Raw genomic sequence first — 20,204 nt, 5'->3', positions numbered from 1 at the left:
AGTCATATTGAGAGCGACTTCAAACCCCTCCTGTTGACGGTTGATACAGTCGTTTGCAAAATGATTGCGTCTTGCGTTTGCCAGCGACGGGTGGGGATTGTGTCTCCCCTTGGTCTCCCGGCAGGACGACCACAAACCTGCGCCCCTCGTCCGGAACATTCGGAATACCTGCCATTGCGCTAGATGACCTTCATGTTTCGTGACGACGACGAAGGCCAGGTATAAGGTGTCCTGATCAGCATACTAACCAAAGTACTTATAACCATGGGCACTGCGTAAGTAACTGCAGACAAGCCACCAGCGCGTCACACAACATGCCGATTGATTCCTCGGCGCGGCCGGGGCCCCAAGGGCCGAGGTACGAGATGCCGGCATGATGCCGCAGTGGCCCTCACCGATCGGATCTTTATTTATAGAGCACCCATGTGCTTGGCATTTGCACTTACTGCACAGAACGCCGGCCGTCGAGCTCCTGAGCCCTCCTGCCGTCCCAGTGCCGTCCCGTGGACTTATCTCTGCCGTGTCCTGCATATAATTGAGCTCATATATGACTGCACACTCGGTATTTGCCTAGTATCCTAAATGTGACTTTGGCCCAGGAAACAGGTCGGGGCGTCGAAGAAACCATGGCATGAACTCGGAAATGCGTCCAACCGCAACTTGTTATTGCGGAGTTGACAGGTAGATTTACACGCGGACAACCCCATGCTGACTCCGATGCTGGCCCAGGCTATCGGTTCCTACTCGCGCTCCAAATCGTAGATAGCTCGCCACCAGGCGCGGTGGTATATATGGCCCACCATGTCCGCAGCTCCCCTCTTGCCTCGCCTCGACTCTCGACCGCAACGCCGTCTCCTCGCAGCTGCAACTGGGCTTCGTCTTTCCCTGGCGCGCCATGGACCCAGAAAAGAAAGACCCATCCGACTCCGAGACGACCTCCGTGGACGAACTCGAGAAAGACGTCGAGCAGGAGGCGGGCGTGACAGAGAAGGACCGCCCCGAGCAGCCCACGCGCCGTTCGCGCAAGCTCGAGTTCGACCAGGGCGAGCAGCATGTGCGGTTCCGCAGGAAGTGGTGGCAGCTATGGTGAGTCGCCCGGTCTGCATGAATCGTACGACGTTCGACGACGCTGCGTACAGGCTACCGACGGACCCCCCGCCGCCTGCACCGAAGTCACTGGACGATGCGACGCTGCTCCCCATGGCCTGTGCATCGTTTATCTCCGTTCTGACGTACTCGTGGATTAACCCCCTCATGGTGAGTGATCATGGTGGGTCTCATGCCGAGTGGTCGTTATGTTGGGGACGGCCTGTATGCTATATGGACCTTGTACACAGGCATGTCAACGCTATGCAACAACCTCCTCGTGTAGGAAAGCCTATGAAAGATCGAAATGAACGACGAACGTGGAGCATACTGATCGATCAATGGAGAAGCGTGAGCTTCGGTTTCCGACCTTAACGGACTTTCCTGCACGAGGAAAATGTGGCAGTGAAGTAAGCCCCGGGGCATCGTTTCGTGCCGCCCGCCACAGATCTCATCGTCGCTCCGAACTGAATGTGAACTACGTGTGTCCGGCAACAGCCTGCATTCGCCTGTACACAACGTCCACCAATTTGAGACAGTCCACGGACGTCCCTAGAGTTATGCTGCTACCCGGCCAACAACCACCAAACATGATCTCTTATAGGACCTCGTCTCAACCGTCTAACACTCTTTGTACGCCTTAGATGCTCGGATACCAACGCACTCTGCAAGCAACCGACCTCTGGAAGCTCGACTCTTCGCGCGAAGCAGGCACCCTCGGCACGCGATTCGACCTCGCCTGGGCGGCGCGCGTGCAGGCCGCGGCAGAGTGGAACGCACGCCTCGCTGCGGGCGAGGTCACCCCGTCCCTATGGCTCCACATTAAATGGTTCTTCGTCGCGCTGCTGCATCTGGCGAGCTTCGGTGAGACTAGAAGGGAGCTGAAGAGGGAATGGAGGGAGGGCGCGGGACGGAGAGAACCGAACATTGCGTGGGCGCTGAACGATGTGTTCGGGTGGACGTTTTGGACGGGCGGGATATTCAAGGTGCGTGCCGGCGTGTAGTTGGGTGAGGCGACGAGGCGTGACGATTCATGTGCAGGTTTTTGGTGATACGGCCCAACTCATGGGTCCGCTCCTCGTCCGCGTAAGTGTTACCGCGGTGTCCGTGACCTGCAGACATTGATCCTCTGCGTAGGCGATCATCACCTTCAGTGAGGACCGCCTCGCGGCCAAAGCAGCGGGCGAGCCGACCGCTAGCCTGGGCCGTGGCGTGGGCATGGCAATTGGTTTGTTCTGCACGACGGTTACTGCGAGCGTGTGTACGCACCAGGTGTGTATTTTACTAGCGTGATCAGCAGCGCACATCTGATTGGGTCGCCCTTCAGTTCTTCTGGCGGTCGATGAACACGGGCATGCTCGCGCGTGCGGCGCTGATCAGCTCCATATACAAGCGAGGCCTGGCGTTGACGGGGAAGGCGCGAACGACGATGCCAAACGCGAAGCTCGTCACGCATATATCCACAGACGTGCGCATCGTCCGCTTCAGATGCAACCGACGGTTCATCCTAACGTGTGTTTAGGTCAGCCGAATTGATGCATGCGCGCAATGGTTCCATGCTGGTACGTCCCCCATCCTATACCTCTATCATTTGCTGACAGTGGGCAACATAGTTTGGACGGCCCCCATCCAGGTCACTATCTGCCTGATCATCCTGCTCGTCCAGCTCGGATACTCGGCATTGGCGGGTTTCTCGCTATTCCTGTTGATTATGCCGATCCAAGAGCGCATGATGTCGTTCCAGTTCACGGTCGCTAAGAAGGCGCTCAAGTGGACGGATAAGCGGTCGAAACTCATCCTGGAGGTGCTCGGTAAGCCCAAGACTCGAGGAATTGTTTGTGGAGGCTGTGCGGGCTGACCATGCTCGTGCAGGTGCTATGCGAGTGGTGAAGTACTTTTCCCATGAGGAGTCCTTCTTGAGGAGTGGGTTACTGTAACTCCGTAGTAGAGACCAATTTTTGACGATTACCAGGAATCTATGACATGCGCAAAAACGAACTCAAGGGCACTCGCAAAATCCAGATTGCTCGTTCGGCCAAGTGAGTGCGCGCACTGTCTCTCGACGCGCATTCGTTAACCCCTTGACAGTATTGCCTCAGCCTTCTCCGTACCCGTCCTCGCAGCTACCCTCTCATTCGTGACTTACACCTCCACCTCGCACGCCTTCAACGTCGCGACGATCTTCTCCTCACTCTCGCTCTTCAACCTTCTCCGTCAACCCCTCATGTTCCTGCCGCGTGCGCTCTCTGCGACCACAGACGCGCAGAACGCGATGGAGCGCCTTAAAACGCTCTTCCTCGCGGAACTCAACGAGGGTGAGGCGTTCGCCGTCGACAAGGAGCAGAAGATGGGCTTGGTAGTGGAAGATGCGACGTTTGAGTGGGAAGAGAGCTCGAGTGCACGGGAGAGTAAGGAGGACGCGAAGGAGGCCAAGAAGGAAGGAAAGGGGGTCGCGCAGGGGGTCGCTACACCTACCCCAGAGCAAAGCGCCCCGTTCCAGGTCAAGGACGTGACGATGTCAGTCCCCAGGGGTACACTTGCTGCGGTTGTCGGTACTGTGGGCAGCGGCAAGGTCAGTTGGAATGCGTTTACACGGTGCTTGCGATCTGATGTTCGGGTTTGTAGTCGAGTCTCCTCCAGGGCCTGATTGGCGAGATGCGCAAAGTTCGCGGCCATGTGTCCTTTGGTGGCAAGGTCGCGTACTGCTCACAGACGGCTTGGATCCAGAATGCCTCCCTGGTACGCATATAACCAGTTGTAACACTCATAACACAGGCTAAGGTGTCTACAGAGAGAAAATGTTCTGTTTGGCCAGCCGTACGAAGATGAACGGGTGTGTTCAGGCGCCCTGGTCCATAATCGCTTGATCTGACTTCCTCGTAGTATTGGAAAGCGATCGAGAATGCTTCGCTACTCCCCGATCTCGAAGTCCTCCCGGACGGTGATCTGACGGAGGTCAGTTCGTTGCTACGCCGACCTCTTTTGGGTTTTCATTGGTCGTACATCTAGATCGGAGAAAAGGGTATCAACCTAAGCGGTGGTCAGAAGCAGCGGGTAAGCAGTGGTGTTGCATCCTCCCTCCCGCTCGAATTCACGTGCTGTACCAGGTTAACATTGCTCGGGCACTCTACTACGACGCGGATATCGTCATCTTCGACGACCCGCTATCGGCCGGTATGTATTACGTGGTACAGCAGGATTTACTGAGTCTCATCATATTTTGGCAGTTGATGCTCACGTCGGGAAGGCCCTCTTCGCCGATGCGATTTTAGGAGCACTCCGTAACCGCGGCAAGACTGTCATCCTCGTCACCCACGCCTTGCACTTCCTCGACCAATGCGACTATATCTACACTATGAAGGTAAGCAATCTCAAGTAACCACCATGATCTCAGGCTCAGCCCATGCGCTCGCGACAGAATGGCCGTCTCGAGGAGCAGGGAACCTACGACGAACTCATGCAGAACGGAAAGGAGTTCTCGCGTCTCATCGAGGAGTTCGGCGGCACGGGCACTAAGGAGGAAGAAGAAGTCATTGAGGAGGAGGCAATCGAGGGCCCTCAGGGCAAACCTGTGAAGGTCATTGATGAAGCCAAAATCAAGGAGGAATCTGCCAAGCGCGCGGCCGCCGGTACAGGCAGGCTTGAGGGCAGACTCATCGTCCCAGAGAAACGAACTACGGGTTCGGTGAGCTGGAAGAGTACGTGGCATAGCAGATATGTATATGTCTTAGCTGACATCCAGTGTAGTCTACGGAGAGTACCTCAATGCGGGAAGAGGATGGGCCCTTGGACCCGCCGTCTTATTCTTCATCATCTTGATGCAAGGCTGCACTATCATGAACAGCTATACGTTGATCTGGTGGGAAGAGGAGTAAGTGTGTTTGTTCATATAAGTGGCCTTCGCTAGATGATACATGTCTTCAGCAACTGGGGAAAGAAAAACTCGTTCTACCAGATTCTGTACGCTTGTTTCGGTATCGGACAGGCTGTCTTCACGTTCGCCGTGTAAGCAAACAAGGGTTCATCTGTCGCTTGCTCAGCTAACGCGCGTTATATGCAGAGGCGGTACAATGGACGAGCTTAGCTTCTATGTCTCGTCCAACCTTCACCACGACGCTATCCGGAACATTTTCTATGCCCCAATGTCTTATTTCGACACTACGGTGAGCTGCTTGTCCGTATTGGAATCGATGATGAAGCTAACCCTTGAACAGCCTCTTGGTCGTATTTTGAGTATCTTCGGCAAGGATATCGAGAGTAAGTAAACCACATGATCCTTGATCGATTCCTTTTACTCACCGACCACACGTTCCAGACATCGATAATCAGCTTCCTGGTGAGTCTTCCAACCGTTCACATTCGGGTTTTCGTTGAGCGACGTTTCCCCGCGCCATCAGTCTCCATGCGGCTATGTGAGTGCATGATCTGCCCCGCCTGAACAGACCCTGACCTTGTCTAGTCATTCTGACGATATCAAATATGGTTGGGAGTGTGACCATCATCACAGTACTTGAGCATTACTTCAGTGCGTCCAGTATTCATCATGTCCGTGGACAATGGCTCACGAGACGCAGTCATCGCGGTCGTCGGTATTGCGTTCGGTTACAACTACTTCGCGGCTTTCTATAGGTCCAGTGCTCGTGAGCTCAAGCGAATTGGTGAGTTCCTGTAACGAACGAAGGCAGTCATGATTGTTGACCACTAATCAGATGCTATGTTGCGATCGCTCCTATACGCCCATTTTGCCGAGTCCCTCTCCGGCTTGCCCACTATCCGTAGTTACGGAGAGACAACCCGGTTTCTCAAGGACAACGAATACTACGTCGACCTGGAGGACAGGGCAGCGATCCTGACGATCACCAACCAGAGGTGAAGTCTACTCGCTGGGCTTGGAGTACTGGAGTACCTAGCTCACACGGGCACCAGATGGCTAGCAATTCGTCTCGACTTCCTTGGTGGACTGCTCATTTTCATTGTGAGTGGCATATAAGGATGGAAAAGGGGCACGTTCTCATTCGTTATGAATTTAGGTGGCCATGTTGACGGTGTCCAACGCCTCTGGGATCAACCCTGCGCAGATCGGTCTTGTTCTGACATACTCGAGTAAGTCTGAGCCGAGTTACCTGTTCGGCTTCGGGATGCTGACCTGAGTGTGCTCAGCCTCCCTTGTGCAAATGTGCGGCATGGTCACTCGCCAGGTGCGTACTACTATCTTAATGATGTCGTTCCAATATGTCGTTGAGATGCTGTCCAGTCTGCCGAAGTGGAAGTAAGTCGGTAATACTGTCGGGTTGAATCGTCGCTGACCCATTGCCAGACCTACATGAGCTCCGTTGAGCGCGGTCAGTGTGGCTCTAATGTCCTCATTCGATCACGACTGATTTTACTGCAGTTATCGAGTACAGTCGAGGAGACAGGATTGAGCACGAGGCCCCGCATGAGATCAAAGATCATAAACCGCCAAAGGAGTGGCCTGCTCGTGGAGCGATCGAATTCAAGGATGTTGTCATGCGATACAGAGCTGGCCTTCCCTTTGTACTCAAAGGCCTGTCATTGAGCATCAAGGGCGGGGAGAAAATCGGTGTCGTTGGAAGGTGAGGTATGATACCGTTACAGTCGCGTTTGGCTGACATTGGGACAGGACTGGAGCCGGGAAGTCGTCCCTCATGTTGGCTTTGTTCCGTATCGTGGAGTTGTCATCGGGTTCCATCAACATTGACGAGTAAGTATCGTCTGCTCCGCTCGGTCGACCATGCCTGACACTGTTGCGCAGTATCGACATCTCCACGATCGGGTTGAAAGATCTTCGATCGAAGCTGGCCATCATCCCGCAAGACGTAAGTGATCTCGCAGCTATGTACAGCATATGTAACTCACGAGTTCGATACAGCCGCTCTTATTCAGCGGTAAGATTGTCAGTGAGCATCAGCAACATAACATGGGCTGACAGCGCCGTAGGCACTATACGATCGAACCTCGATCCATTCAACCAATACGTAAGCCACATCATTGATCCTCGAACTCCAATCTTTAGCGTTGACTTTGGTGGTCTTCAGACCGATGCTCATTTGTGGGATGCACTACGCCGATCATATTTAGTCGAAAACGTTGTCGAGAAGGATAGCGAAGACGACGACGGCGTCCAGACGCCTACAAGCCGCTTCAGCCTAGACACGATGGTTGAGTCGGAAGGGGCAAACTTGAGCGTCGGCGAACGCAGTCTATTAAGTCTAGCTCGAGCCCTCGTGAAGGACAGCCAAGTAGTTGGTGAGTCATTTCCTGAGTCGGCCCCGTGTGTTACTGACTATGGCTGTTAGTCCTGGACGAGGCCACGTAGGTGTCTAAGTACTTTGGGGCTGTGCGATATTGACCGCTCGACAGTGCGTCCGTGGATCTGGAAACAGATTCCAAGATTCAACAGACTATCCAGACGCAATTTGGACACAAGACACTACTCTGCATCGCTCGTGAGTACCAGTCGCAGTTCTAGATTGATCGTCCTGTTCACTGTGGCGACGACGTAGACCGTCTGCGAACCATCATCTCCTACGATAGGATCGTGGTGATGGACTCTGGTCGGATAGCCGTACGTATAATATCTCTCGCAAGCTTCTATTACTCATTGTGATATAGGAATTCGACACACCTTTGAGCCTCTTCCAGGTGTCGGACGGAATTTTCCGCGGCATGTGCGAGAGGAGTGGTATCAGCACGGCGGAGATAGAAAAGGCCGCTCTCAAAGTCCACATGCAATGACGACCCCCTTGGTTCGGGCGTGCATGACTGAGCGTCACGCTTAAATATTCCTACACCCTCAGCGTTACCACATAGATGTCATTTTAGATGTATTCTTGACCCATGTTTTACGACTACTTCTACGTATACAGAGCTGTAGCGATGACAACGTAATCTTGCTATGCGATATAAAAATACAGCCAAAACATCGGATGAGGAGGCGCCCAAGAACTATGACTATACCCTATTAAGTATCCTAGTACCACAAGAAAAGAGAAATTCGAAAGCGTCCGCTGCGAGTTCGTCGTCGGATCAATAGGGGTGGGCAATGGCTGAGGCTTGATCAGATCCCATCCAGTTGAAGCCTACGCGGACAAGTTAGCTCTTAGATGTTTATGCTTCTTTTATTATCTTTGCGACTAACCAGGCAGAACGACATCGGGAAATACGTCGATAGACTGCATGGACTGTATAAGCTCCGAATCAAAGAAGAGAGGCGGCGACACAGGTGCAGCAAAACTGTACGCCGCAGACTGAGACGACGTGAACTGGTGTGACCCATGAGGCGCAGGTGAGTTGGAGGTGGACGGCGGTAATGTTGGAGGCGGCGTGTGTGGCTTCGGGCTAGACTGAGTGCTCGTGCTTCCCGGTGGCGGGGACATCGATTGTCGCGTAGACGTGCTGGGGTGAGAAGGCGACGATGCTGTCGACGAAGTGGTTTTGGAGCGTCGCGACGCCGCAGCATCGCGCCTGAGCGAAGATGGCGAATGATCGATACGAGCCATAGGCGTGGCAAGCAGTCCTTGCAAGAAACGCGCATAAAGCTTGGGCCCATGTCGGTCATCAATGGCCACTTCAGGGGAGCCCAGGAGATCGATCACACGTTGGACCAGGTCTTTGATCTCTACCCGCTCTTCCCTGGAAAGATACACGCTGTATTTCGGTTGCAAAAGCTGGATTTCGTCAATTTAGCCATAATCATGTTTCTGGAAGCAGGCTCCGTACCTTGATAAGGAACGCTGACGCAAATGTCACGAAGACGCTTTGAGCTTCTGGTCCATGTCGAATGTAGACCACTGTTATCCGCTACTCAGTCGTCGATCCAATTTATACGAATTATGAAACATACTTTGACTGGGGATGCCGAGGCGGTCTACGACGGACAACACCGTGTCCTTCGCTGCCCGCAAGCACTGCATGTTTACAAATCAGAAATTGCTCCGTTATGACATGTATGTTACGTACGCGCCGGAGGAATGGGACCTCGGTATCTGACGACGCCTTGCCGAATGTATGTTGGAAGCCGACCGACAATACTGAGAGCCGAGAGTAGCTGTAAGCCAGTCTCAACAACCCGATGCGAAAGGTGCATTGAGGGTCGTCAGTCTTGGCCTTGCATAGAATCGGCGTCCAGCTCGCCTCAAGGGCGGCCAGCTGGTCGTCAGTCTCGCTTGCTATCTGGGCCAAATCGATGTTCTGCACTGGAGCGTCAGAACGGCATGCGGGAGAAGTGGTGGAGAGGATGAACCTTGTTCAGCCCTGAAGGATGCTCCGGGTCGCTCCATATGCGCGTACGGAAATCCGCCAACAGGGCCAACTCCGGCTTGTAACAGCACAGGTGAATATCGAAGCCCGGCAGGTTGTACGGCGAGCTCTTCCACCAGTCATCGGTGTGATTCGCGACGTAATCCTTGTTATTGATCACAGCACTTTGTCCGTACTGCAAACCGATTGAGCGATCGAGGTTGAAGCAATTGAGCCACGTTCTTGTCCGGTTGAGTATCTCGCGCGTCCGTAGCTCGTTCTCGCCTTTGGCAGCAGTAACCGGGTAGTGCAACTTGAGATCTGTAGCCATCCTAAGGAGTAGACGGATGCGTCAGCACATCGGCAGGCAAGTATTCACAGGCTAATGACCAACCGTATGGCGAGACCCAGGTAGAGGTAGCTCCTGTCGTCCTCCCACCGCCGTGCCGGCACCGGGTACAAGCTGAGAAGAATATATGCCTGAACCGCCTCGATCGACTTCTGACCTCCAATCAATGCGGTGCCTGCACCCAAACGGGCATACTTCATGGCCTCCTGGTAAAGCTCCGGCCGTGCGCAGTAGTGTCTGGAAGCGATGGCACATACTAGAAGCAAAGTTTTCAATTGATGTTCCGCACTCGCATACACACGCTATACTCACTGGTCGTGAACAGAAATGGCGAGCGCCAGTAGGTCTTCTGCGCTGTATAGAGGACTGGATCGAGAAGTGAGACGGAGACATTCATGTAGTCGAAGTAGCTGTCCCCATCGATATCAGAAGACAGGGACATGGGGACATTCAACGGACTCACATGGAGAATAACTTCTCGGCCTCATCCGGACGGATAATCCCATTGCGCATGATAGGAGGCTGCAGCTGCTCGTCGACAAGGGGTGCCTGCGGCGAGGGACCTACACACGAGTGATGAGCGACGCCACGCCGACGACCGAACAAAACAACCGTACTCGGACGGAAATAATCATTGTTTGCCAACCCGACTTCCTCTTCCTTCTCGGCGCCCGGCGCAGCCTCTCGCCGCGACACTCTTCGCGACATGCTGAGCGCAAGGTTGGCCATGAGCCCGAAAGGCGCGTCCCCATCCGGCAAGATAGCCAGCTTGGCACCGCTGCCTAACCCCTTCCTCCCGGGCGCCACGTCCGTCGTACTCGCCGTGCTCGCAGGCGAGAACCCGCCGCCCTGTCCGGCCTCGTTACCAGCAGAGCCAGCGCGACTGTCGCTCTGTGCGAAACGCTCATCATCGTCCTCGCCATCGTCCTCGTACTCGTACTCGTCGTCGGTGCCATCTTCGTCGTTGCCCTCGTCGCCGAGCATGTCAACGGTCACGCTGGCGCCGCCCATGCTCACGTACTTGCCGAGCTCCACAATGGACCGACGCGCGTTCGTGATCCAGTTCGCGACATCCCCCTCGGTCGGTGGGCACGCCACGGGCACGTCGCCTGTGAGATCCTCAGCTGCGAGAATTGCCGCAGCGCCCTCGTCGCAGATATTTGGTATGGGCCGATCTGGCTTGGACACGGACATACGTCGAGACGCGATGCGGTTCGCTTCCTCGAGCTTGCTCATGAGGTCTGAGATCTGTGCGGCTTGTTCTCTTATTTGGTTGATGAGGTGTTCGCGTTTTCTGAGGGCGGACCAGAGCGGGCTCAACAATGCAGCCCTAGAACATGGGGAGGACAGGCAAACTCACGGGGGTGGTCTTCGTTTCTTGCGCCCCGGGATGATGCAGTCGTGGTTTCCCTTCGTGCAGCGTTCGCAGACGTCGTTGTCGCGCGAAAAGACACATCTGACCTGTTTCGAGGCGCATATAGTCGCAGCAAAGACGCATATAGCCACATGAGACGCGATTATTCACGAAATGACGTGCATACACGAACCTTGAGGCCTTTGCACCGCGCGCACGCACCCAGCCTGCGACCGTAGTTAGACTCCGAGAAGAACGGAGATCTACCCGACACTCACGGCTTGGGTTTCTGCTCTTGCTCAAGCGACATACCGTCGTCCCACAACCCATCGCCGTCATAGTCGTCGCCGTCAAGCCCGTCTCCCGTCGAGCGCATGCGCTTGGTCGCGCCCCGCCCGCCCTGCATGTCGTACGGCATCCCTCCGAAGGCGAGGTTGGCTTGAAAGTCGGGGCTCCCCTGCGGGCCTGGCATGGGCACAGATGGTGCATACAGCTGCTGCGTGCTGTCCATTTGTTGCTGAAAGCGTCCGTATGTCGGGGACGCACGGGAGTTCGGGCGCTGGCTGCCTGATGCGATGGGGTTGGGTGGGTTGCCGAAGGGGTAGAGGTCGACCTGAGCACTGCCGTGCCCGTGAAACGCCGAATGGCTGGAGGACTGGAGGGAGCTCGACGATCCTGCGCCGAACCCATGGCCTGCAAGAGGTATGTAAGTCAGGCGATCGTTGAATATATGGGAGCATACGCGCCCGTACTCGAGTAGGTGAAGTCGCCCGTGAACGCGTCCGGGATTGGCTGCTCTTGCGATGTATATGACATTTGACTACTGCCAAACGAATGACCGTAACCAGAGTATCCCGGGTGGCGGCTGCTCTGAGGGTCGCGTCCGCCTTGGAGCATCTGGAACTGAGCGGGGTCCACTTCGTATTCGTGTTCGAGCTGGAGCTGCTGAGGTTGCGCGCTCGAATGCATAGCAAGCGATGGTTCAATCCAGCCTTGCGGCTCCATGGTGAGCTGAGATGGCTGTGGGGGCTGCCAGTCGTGGTCAGTGTATAGAAGACAATAGAGCGCCGTAGGACGTAATGGTTGAGCAAGAAGGACAGCGCGCCGCGGTATGCAGAGTGGTCGGAGAGACGCCAAGAGATAGACTAGATCTCTATATACCCGGAAGGTTGGGCGCTCGGAGAAGCTGCTATAGGCCTTCCAGATTGAGCAGGAGCGCACCTCGTGGATCGCAGTAGACGCACCGATTCTGGTGCTGGTTCCGCGGCTGTGGATCAGTCGGAGGGCAATGCCGGTGGCAATGAGCCTTCCTGTCCCTTCCCAGAGGATCATAAGCTTTGAAGGTGCACAATTTCAGAATCAGTCAATGCACGACATGGGCGGTGCCGCCACCCAGTGCCAGCGTGGGCGCGTCTGCATGCCGTAGCCTCGTGCAATGTCCGCCGTGCCCTCGTGCAATGTCTGCCGTGCCGTCTTCCCCTATCCGAAGGTCTCGGAATGTGCGATCGACTAGGACTCGACAAACTCGAGCTGCACAGCCGCCGTGGTCCATTTCGTCGCAGGTCTGAGTCGGATTTGATATCGGACAATTGGACCTTCGATATCACCAGCGCTGGGGTGCGTAGCCAATCGATACGAAACGCTAAGAGGAACGGCATCTCAGCCAGCAAGCCGAGAGGAGTTGATGGTGCAAGGACAGCAGGGCGATCTGAGACTCGAGATATGATGGCTGGCGCGGGGACGCGGCAGGCGGCAATGCGCTAGTCTGCCCCCCGGTCGCGGAGTCTCAACTGCCTCCATGTTCGCGCACCTTACGCATCGCCTCTTTCATGTCGCCGTGATGCGCTCTCTAAAGCAGCCGCGAGCTATTCTCCTCGATACTCGATTTACGCTCGCCGTGCATCCCTCTTCTGCAGTGTACACAGCCAACGCCGCGAAATGCCAGTCACGTGTCGACGTATCTCGTCATATTCTCGGAAGCCCCAGCTTTCTGAGGCGCAAGCCCTCGGCGTGTCTACTGTTCAAGTTCTCGGTTCCGCTAGCGATTTCATGCTTTATTTGAGCTGCGTCTCAATGTCAATTCTGCCACAGGGCCTTCGCATCTACATCGCCTCGAATCCCGCGGCGCAGGACGACCGTTGTGGCAACTTTGGCGTCACTGCGCGCGCTTTGGACGCAGTGAGAATGCATGCGCATGTGTGCAGCAACCGACGGCAGCCTGGGGCACAGAGTTTCACTCTTGTAGCTGGGACCTTGGGTGGGACTTGGCAAGCTTGAAACGCGCAGGCGCGCCCTGCGAGCCGTCTCGATCATCATGCCAGGCCTGGGGGCTCGCCGGCGGACATGCTGGTCGCGGCCATTCAATCCCACATTCTCGTCCGAGATCGACTGTCATGTCCGCACAGTCATCAGCGCCTTAGATGCAGCGCGTGGCGATGTGCATGATCGCTGGGGGAAAACCATGAAGAGTTTGGGCATCATGCATCATGACCAAGGGTTTGACTAACGACAGTCGCCCTGTGATCGCTTCCTTTCTGCAGGTCGTATAAGCACATTCAGCGAACCGCGACGTGTCTGAAGGTCATTCCTCTTTTGCAGCAGAGCTTTGTTGGTACTGACAGAGCATATTGAATAGCCCTCAGTCATCCTTAATAACAGGAGGACTTCGCACTCCCTCGTGCACTGGGATGGGATGCAGATGTCCGCCGGCAGCTGGAGTGGTCGGACCTGGGGAACGGAGGCGCCGAGGCGTCAGGTACGTACTCGAGTCGGTAACCAACACCACTCCAACACCTCGCGGATCTTTTTAGTCCGATCTTCTCGTCCCGCGATGCGATCTCCCCGAGCTTCCCACGGTCCACGTTGGGACCATGTGTCCAATTAAAATGGCAGGCGCCGCGGCTCTGCGTCATCGTGATTACTGATGCTCGCGCTGTAGTACGTTCACAGCCACAGCCGTAGGCTGCATGTCTCACTTGGCCTCGCCCTGCGTTCCTGTGCATCTCTGTGCATGCAGCTTTCGTACGATCGTTGTGCGTCGCGCCTGTAGCATGCGAACAGACGGCCTGCCTTCATTTCATCAACTCATTGCGGAGTTGGTACATTCATCAGGAAAGTGCGCCACCTGCCTATGTTGCCTCATTGAGGCAATGAGGCAATTAGACAGTCTGAGACGGCTGCCTCATTCAAGTCTCATTTGAGTAGATTATCTCTCATCTGAGACGCGATGAGGCAATGAGGCTCATAGGGCACATAGACACATGAGGTACTTAGGCGTGCGGGAAAGCAGTGCGACAAAGCAGCAAATATATTTCAGCTAGCCAATATTGTTTTACAACAGTAGTCCTAATTCCTCACTGTACCCGTCCGAGATGTGTTCAGCGACCCTATTTGCGAGCACCATGACCACATCCCACTAGGTCACCCAATGCACACCCGCGCTCTGTCGTCTCCGCATGCTATCCACTGGCATTGCTGCTCAATCGGCATGAGTTCACCTGTGCAACATTGATCAGCGTCTCCGACATGTCTAGAATGCATAGGGGCCATGCACCGGTCACCGCGACAACCTCGTCCTTGTTGGCGAGCCAATTCTTGTACCAACGCTAGATCGTCGCGCCGCAGTGCACGACCAGCACGTCAATGTTCTCCAGTGAGCGCCCGTAGTCATAATGCTGACTCTGCGCGCGAGATATCTGGCCTTCGCCCGCTGGTTGATGCTGCTGAGTACCACCGGCTCTGCTCAATTGATGGTGAGCCATGTGCATCTCGGGCAAAGCTGAGTGACGCGGGGTTGCGCGGACGGACTCGGTTGGCAGCTGCAGAGCATGGCCTCCAACAAACGAAGATGGCGGGACCTGCACCTGCACCTGCAGTTGTGAGGGAGGGTCAGACGACACGGGGAGCGGGCTGTCCTTCCACCTCCGCTCCGCAGGACTGAAGAACATACATTGTTGAGAACCCCCGCAGACTGGGCGGAGAAACGGCTGGTGCCGCGGCGCATGGGCGACTCCGCACGGAAACACGGTGCTCACCGCACTGAATAGAACCAACCGTCCTGTAAGAGTCAGCGTCAGTAGGACTCGTCGTTTATGCTACCTTGCCTCGTCAACGTGAATTCACCTCGCGTAGCCATAGAACTCACCGTCCTTCCCGCAAAGGTTCACGCAATACATCTCCTCGCCAGACGGTCGTGATGACGATTCCCTCGCCTTCAACTCCTTCCAAGTTCCGATTGCGGATCCAGCGGACATGCGGACCCACGACGCGCTGCCCGCCCATGCCGACTTTCAGGACATCCTCGTGTCCACGTACGCGGCACACGAGTCGCGGACAGCAAGGGTCGCCCGCTGCCTGCTGCCCACTCGCCCGGGCCCTTACCCATCGCTGTGCGCGCCTCAGTGCCCACCATCAGTTTACTGCACGCGTGTGCACACAGAACTCACATTCTATGTACTTGGGGGATGTCTTGCACGGTGATGGTGGGTGCCCGCGACTGCGCGATGTGAGGGTAAGTGCTTGGTAAATGCCAGCAGAGCAGGCCGCGTGTGCGCGTCGACTCCAAGCGCCGGTCGGAGTCGTAATACAGTTCAGGGCAGGCATTCAACGGTCTTCACTCTTCAGCCTTCTTCAGCTTCGGGCAAGCCGCAACAGTCACTTACTGTTGTCGCCGCACAACATCACTTTCCGCCTCGTCAACCGCCCCGGGCGCGTGCGACCACCTGTGCGGCCAACGACGTGCATGGCCTGCACGACTGACAACATGCGCGTCCCACAATGACCTCCCGTAACGTCCCTGCGCCTCGCGACGTCGTCTGCGCCTGCCGCGCCCCGTCTGCATCCCCGCTTGCATGCTCTATGTACCCACTCTCTCTTACATCCCCGTCCTTTGTTGCACGCAATCGACCGACTGTGCCCATGCGACATGCGTCACGCGCATCCGCCACCCTGGCCGATGACGGGGCACAGCGTGATGCCCCCGCACGCACGGTCATGCACCCGCCAGACAAATGGACATGGAGTGCAAGGGCGCATCATGGTGAGCATGGCGTTATGGTGAAAAACGACAGACTTGCGAGAAGGCAGACACGGCGGGCGGAGGTGCAGCAACGAGCGAGCGAGCGGGCGGTGCGCACGGGCATGGGCACAGGCACGGTAAGCCCAAGCGCAGAACACCTGCGATGATTCAACCTACGGTTCACCGCTAACACGGGCGGTGAATACAAATTTGATCGAGCAGTGGCCGGAACGAGAGCATTGTAGCAATTCAGTAGCGATAGTGTCATACTTAGTACATATACTGATGTAATGCATTCACTGTATTGTCGATCAGTAAGTGCGAAAAATCATGGCCTGCCAAGTCGAAGATTCGTGAGGCAGTGAGACATGTGAGGTACAAATTAGACTGGTGAGGCCGTTTGAGGCCGTTGAGGCAAGGTGCCACTTTCCTGATGTTGGACTGAAACCCCTGCACAACTGATTCTTATCCCCTTTCAGGACTCTATGGAAGTCGAGAAATGCACAGACATCCAGATGAAGCCACGGGCTTCAGAAGCTAGACTCGTAGGGAGCATGTAATAGCGTGCTTTAGTGAGCTGAAACCTCGATAAGTCGGGACACATCTTCGCCCGGTGAGAAGTCGAAACGTCGCCCGAATCGAATCGACGATTGGCCTCACATCCTCCACTGGATCGGACTCGAGACGCGTATTTCGTTCGATTGACACGCCCGTGCACTGCTTGACGCGCCTCCTCCGGTTGTCGAGTTGCAGCTACAATTACAAGCGTGCCTTCACGGGTCCTTATTCGGTGTTCACAGACACCCATACAAACGCCATTCGGTAAACCCACACGTAAAACGCACCGATACAACTGCGACCGTCCAGGCATCAGCACCACTGTAGTCGAGACCATAGCACTGAGCAGCACCAGCCTATGAGGGTCGCCGCGTCGTCTCCCGCCGCATCGTCAGCGGTCAGCTCAAACCTCCCGCGCCACCTTGGCAAGGGCCCGCCCGTGCTCTACAATAGCATTGCGTTCAGTATACGTCGGAGCGCGTTTGGGGCAAGCCGTGCCTTGACGATGGCGTCTGCCTTCGTATCAGATACGCCTCGGGCGCTGCGCCGCCTTCGATCAGTAGTGTGGAAGAATGCGCTGGGTCCGCTCGCGCATCTCTGAGTTGCATTGTTGTTGGCATCCTGGCGGACTCGTCCTACACGGTCAAGTCTTTCCGAAGACGCTCCAGAGCTGAACCAGGAGCGTGGAGTGCTGAAGCGAAGGGTCCGTTAGATCTCACGGCGCGGGGCGATATTATAATGCTTTGAACGTCACTCACTACCATACATAGTGTGTGCGTGACTGGACCGAGGCTGAATGTGCATTGACAGTTCTATGCGACCCTTCTGACCGGCACCGCTTTGCTCCTGCTCATTTTGAATGCAAGTAACGGGACGCAATCCGAATTCACGGGTGAAAACTGTAGGACGGTCATTTGAAGGCTGACAGAATGATTGCATGCGCGATACGTACGATGACTGCATCTCCCGAAGCGCTATCCTCTAAGACAACATCCGGATCTGCGCGACCAGCCTTCCCGACAGGGTCCTTCGTGAGTATCGGCGGTGCAGCTGGCTCCCCCATTCAGCCGTCATTCGAAACAGCTTGATCACACGCCGCCAGTGCCAGTTCGTTGGCAAGTCAGATCTCTGGCTCCAGCGGTGTGTATAACCATTTGAGACACACGACGATGCGTACACCACACTGCCGCTGGCGATTAAATCAATATGGCTCCACCTAGGCGATACAACTGGGCCTCGGGTGACGCGCTGAATTGTTTTCCCCTGGTGATTAGTCTTTCTCGTTCCTCACAGACGGAATTGCCAGTGGGTAGTATGTCTTGGCTTCGACCCATGGGTGCCTGCAGGGTAAGCAAATCAGTCAGCGGACGATCCATTCACTGCGTCATCTGCACACGCACTAGCACTCGGGGGAGTTCACGACATACAGCTGAATTTGCAAGGTGTCGGAACTACAGTCGAGCATGGCGACTGCGTTTCATTTCGGCAGGAAAGGGACCGGGATCCGAAGGAAGCCTGGTTTTCCCCGCATGCGTAAGACTTCCTCATCAACTCATCGTGTTGATCCCGCTCTGTCTCCACTTGTATTGCTTAGTTTCGTAACCTGAGATTAACCGTCTCTATTGAGAACGCAGCACTCGCTACCTTTGTCAATAATCCCACACTTACAGAGAGGCTTACCGAGGCGAAGTCGGTTTGATCTTCTGCGAGGGGATTTTTTGCAGACTATGGTAGGACATGGTGAGATACCTCTGCAAGACTTGAATGCCTCTGCGATGTCATGACAGATACTCACCTTCTTTCTGGTCCTTGCTGACCATTTCCATCGGCCGACTGAAATTTTTCGCCGTCCGATTCAATACAGCCAGTGACGAATGGATTTCTGAGACTGCGGAACGTCAACGAACCACCTCCTACCACGGACCCGATGTACTTACATCCTGAGCTTCTTTTTCAGCGGCCCTCAATAGGGCTCCAGAGAGATTATGCACGCATGGGGCAGCTGTCCACAAACTTTCCCAACGTCACGAGGACGCGAGAGTGGGGACTTCTGCCGAGATTCGGAGTGTCCGTCGCCTGTGCACTCGCGAAGTAGGCGAAGACAGTCAGTCAGAGGCCCGGGACGGCGCGTAGCGCCTCGTGCTTCAGGCACAGGTAGAAGCATCGCTCACCCTGCACTGGCGCTCGAGCGTCGATTCACGTTGCTCCCTCTGGAGTCCCTCATGCTGCTTGGTCGGCACGTTCTGTTCATCGAGGCGGTGACCACCATTGACGATAATAGTCGGGCATGATATGAATTGAGAACATTGTGTTAGCAGGTTCGTGATTCATCGCTCTGAACACTCGCTGCAAGTCATGCGTTGAACAAGATAATGATTCTGCGCGAAGGATCGATTCTGTCAGTGTCGTCATTTGCGAGTGGTAGCGGCCAAGCTGGAATCTGATCGGCATGGTATGTAGAACACTCAGCGTTGCTTATGCGCTACCACATGTCCTGTCGTGGGACGAGCCCGTTGTCTCACTTCAGTTGGTGGATCCGACAGCAAGAACGGAGTCGGAGTCCTGCCTGTCGCGAAGCGACCGAGCTGGCGCTTCGCGATCACGTGTTGGCGCGCCTGTGGCGCCGCGTAATTGCCGCCAGGCGCGCGTCGCGGGTTGCTTCACTCCAGACGCGCGTCGCGGGTTTTGCTAGCGCTGTACGTGCCATAACAACCCGCTTTACGCCGTCCGGTTCGTACGCGGAGAAGTTGTGGAGGAGGCTCAGAAGCATCTCTGGCCATATGCGATTCGGTGCTACCGTTGCTCTCCAGTCTGAAGACACTATGTACTACTGGCTAGCGTCACTGCTCTGTGGATCAAACGCGATATTAGACCACCCGCCAGAGTGTGTCCTGAGCACGGAAGATACTAGTGAGTCCTACGCTGCCTCATAATCTATGTCAGCCTCATTGGTCCATAACGGCGCCGCAGTATGACTGGCTACAGTGAAGTCAGAGCCATGTCACTCACTTTCCGCCTCCATCTCGAGCGCAGACTCGACCGTTGGCGTCGCATCCCACTGGGATGACATCGGACGACCTACGGACAATGGGGTTCTACGTCTGCTCCTCGTATCTGCGCTTCGACCACAGGCCTGGGACTTCCTCGACTGGCCAATTCTGAATGACAAACTCATCACAGATGTCCCACAATGACGGTTACAATCCATTTTTGTATCTACACCAGTACGCTTTGGGTAAGCTCACTCTGGTAGGCATGCTGACTGTAATCGACGCACTGAGGGCGCGGATCGCTTCTGGTCTGGCTGCGGGCATGCGCGTGACTGTCGTAAGAGCAATGCTCATTGACATTCGTTAATCCATACACATCAAGGTATATCATCCGCGTATGGTCCGAAATCGACTGGATGCCTGCGAATTCGGTGCACATCTGGATGAAATGACCTGTCCCTCGGGAGAGCAGACGGGCCCTGGCAGGGCCGCTTCGGGTTTCGTTGTGGCTCAGCACAGGGTCAACATCGAATTTCACGCGGCGCACTCATCGAGTGGCCAAACACGACTCTCCCGAAGGCTCTGGTCTCG

General features: G+C 55.5%; 3 protein-coding genes across 3 annotated transcripts; 1 reads left to right on the top strand and 2 right to left on the bottom strand.

The window, feature by feature from the left end:
• The first annotated feature begins 465 nt into the window (after positions 1–465).
• C8Q71DRAFT_534887 (P-loop containing nucleoside triphosphate hydrolase protein) lies at positions 466–8,024 on the top strand. Its single transcript, XM_047919196.1, has 41 exons — positions 466–1,086; positions 1,140–1,257; positions 1,731–2,072; positions 2,128–2,172; positions 2,224–2,358; positions 2,414–2,554; positions 2,609–2,648; positions 2,700–2,897; positions 2,959–3,009; positions 3,059–3,125; positions 3,175–3,658; positions 3,712–3,825; positions 3,878–3,919; positions 3,970–4,041; positions 4,096–4,140; positions 4,194–4,260; positions 4,314–4,447; positions 4,505–4,784; positions 4,834–4,957; positions 5,011–5,091; positions 5,147–5,249; positions 5,301–5,343; positions 5,402–5,422; positions 5,546–5,611; positions 5,661–5,744; positions 5,796–5,955; positions 6,013–6,061; positions 6,117–6,189; positions 6,247–6,284; positions 6,341–6,355; positions 6,404–6,428; positions 6,479–6,680; positions 6,728–6,808; positions 6,860–6,923; positions 6,977–6,992; positions 7,045–7,082; positions 7,143–7,353; positions 7,404–7,419; positions 7,468–7,553; positions 7,611–7,672; positions 7,720–8,024. The coding sequence occupies exons 1-41, from the start codon at positions 896–898 to the stop codon at positions 7,840–7,842; spliced, it is 4,347 nt and encodes a 1,448-aa protein (XP_047780452.1). The 5' UTR covers positions 466–895; the 3' UTR covers positions 7,843–8,024.
• Positions 8,025–8,133: 109 nt separating this feature from the next.
• Positions 8,134–12,053, bottom strand: C8Q71DRAFT_856478 (uncharacterized protein; the record flags this gene model as incomplete). The annotated part of the gene is made up of 14 exons (XM_047927304.1): positions 8,134–8,186; positions 8,246–8,774; positions 8,827–8,897; positions 8,951–9,014; positions 9,067–9,297; positions 9,350–9,677; positions 9,740–9,950; positions 10,007–10,104; positions 10,158–10,257; positions 10,312–10,988; positions 11,055–11,155; positions 11,242–11,275; positions 11,327–11,741; positions 11,801–12,053. The coding sequence occupies 14 exons, from the start codon at positions 12,051–12,053 to the stop codon at positions 8,134–8,136; spliced, it is 3,165 nt and encodes a 1,054-aa protein (XP_047780451.1).
• Positions 12,054–15,041: 2,988 nt separating this feature from the next.
• On the bottom strand, positions 15,042–15,663 carry C8Q71DRAFT_534808 (uncharacterized protein). Its single transcript, XM_047919195.1, has 3 exons — positions 15,494–15,663; positions 15,222–15,444; positions 15,042–15,105 (listed from the first exon to the last, which is right to left on the bottom strand). Coding segments are annotated over exons 1-3 (252 nt in total). The 5' UTR covers positions 15,496–15,663; the 3' UTR covers positions 15,042–15,078.
• Positions 15,664–20,204: the final 4,541 nt, after the last annotated feature.

This window comes from Rhodofomes roseus (genome assembly GCF_022264815.1).
Source record: "Rhodofomes roseus strain CIRM-BRFM 1785 chromosome Unknown C8Q71scaffold_7, whole genome shotgun sequence".
NCBI classification, from domain to species: domain Eukaryota; kingdom Fungi; phylum Basidiomycota; class Agaricomycetes; order Polyporales; family Fomitopsidaceae; genus Rhodofomes; species Rhodofomes roseus.
The sequence above is the reverse complement of the archived record's forward strand: the minus strand, read 5'-3'. Positions and strand labels throughout refer to the sequence as shown.

Excerpts from the sequence above, each read along its gene's own strand:
- C8Q71DRAFT_534887 (XM_047919196.1), top strand. The coding sequence starts at position 896 with ATGGACCCAGAAAAGAAAGACCCATCCGACTCCGAGACGACCTCCGTG. Across the intron at positions 3,659-3,711 it reads GTACTGTGGGCAGCGGCAAG|TCGAGTCTCCTCCAGGGCCT; the intron begins GTCAGTTGGAAT and ends TCGGGTTTGTAG. Across the intron at positions 5,423-5,545 it reads CATCGATAATCAGCTTCCTG|TCATTCTGACGATATCAAAT; the intron begins GTGAGTCTTCCA and ends GACCTTGTCTAG.
- C8Q71DRAFT_534808 (XM_047919195.1), bottom strand. Across the intron at positions 15,106-15,221 it reads CGACCGTCTGGCGAGGAGAT|GACGGTTGGTTCTATTCAGT; the intron begins GTATTGCGTGAA and ends TGACTCTTACAG.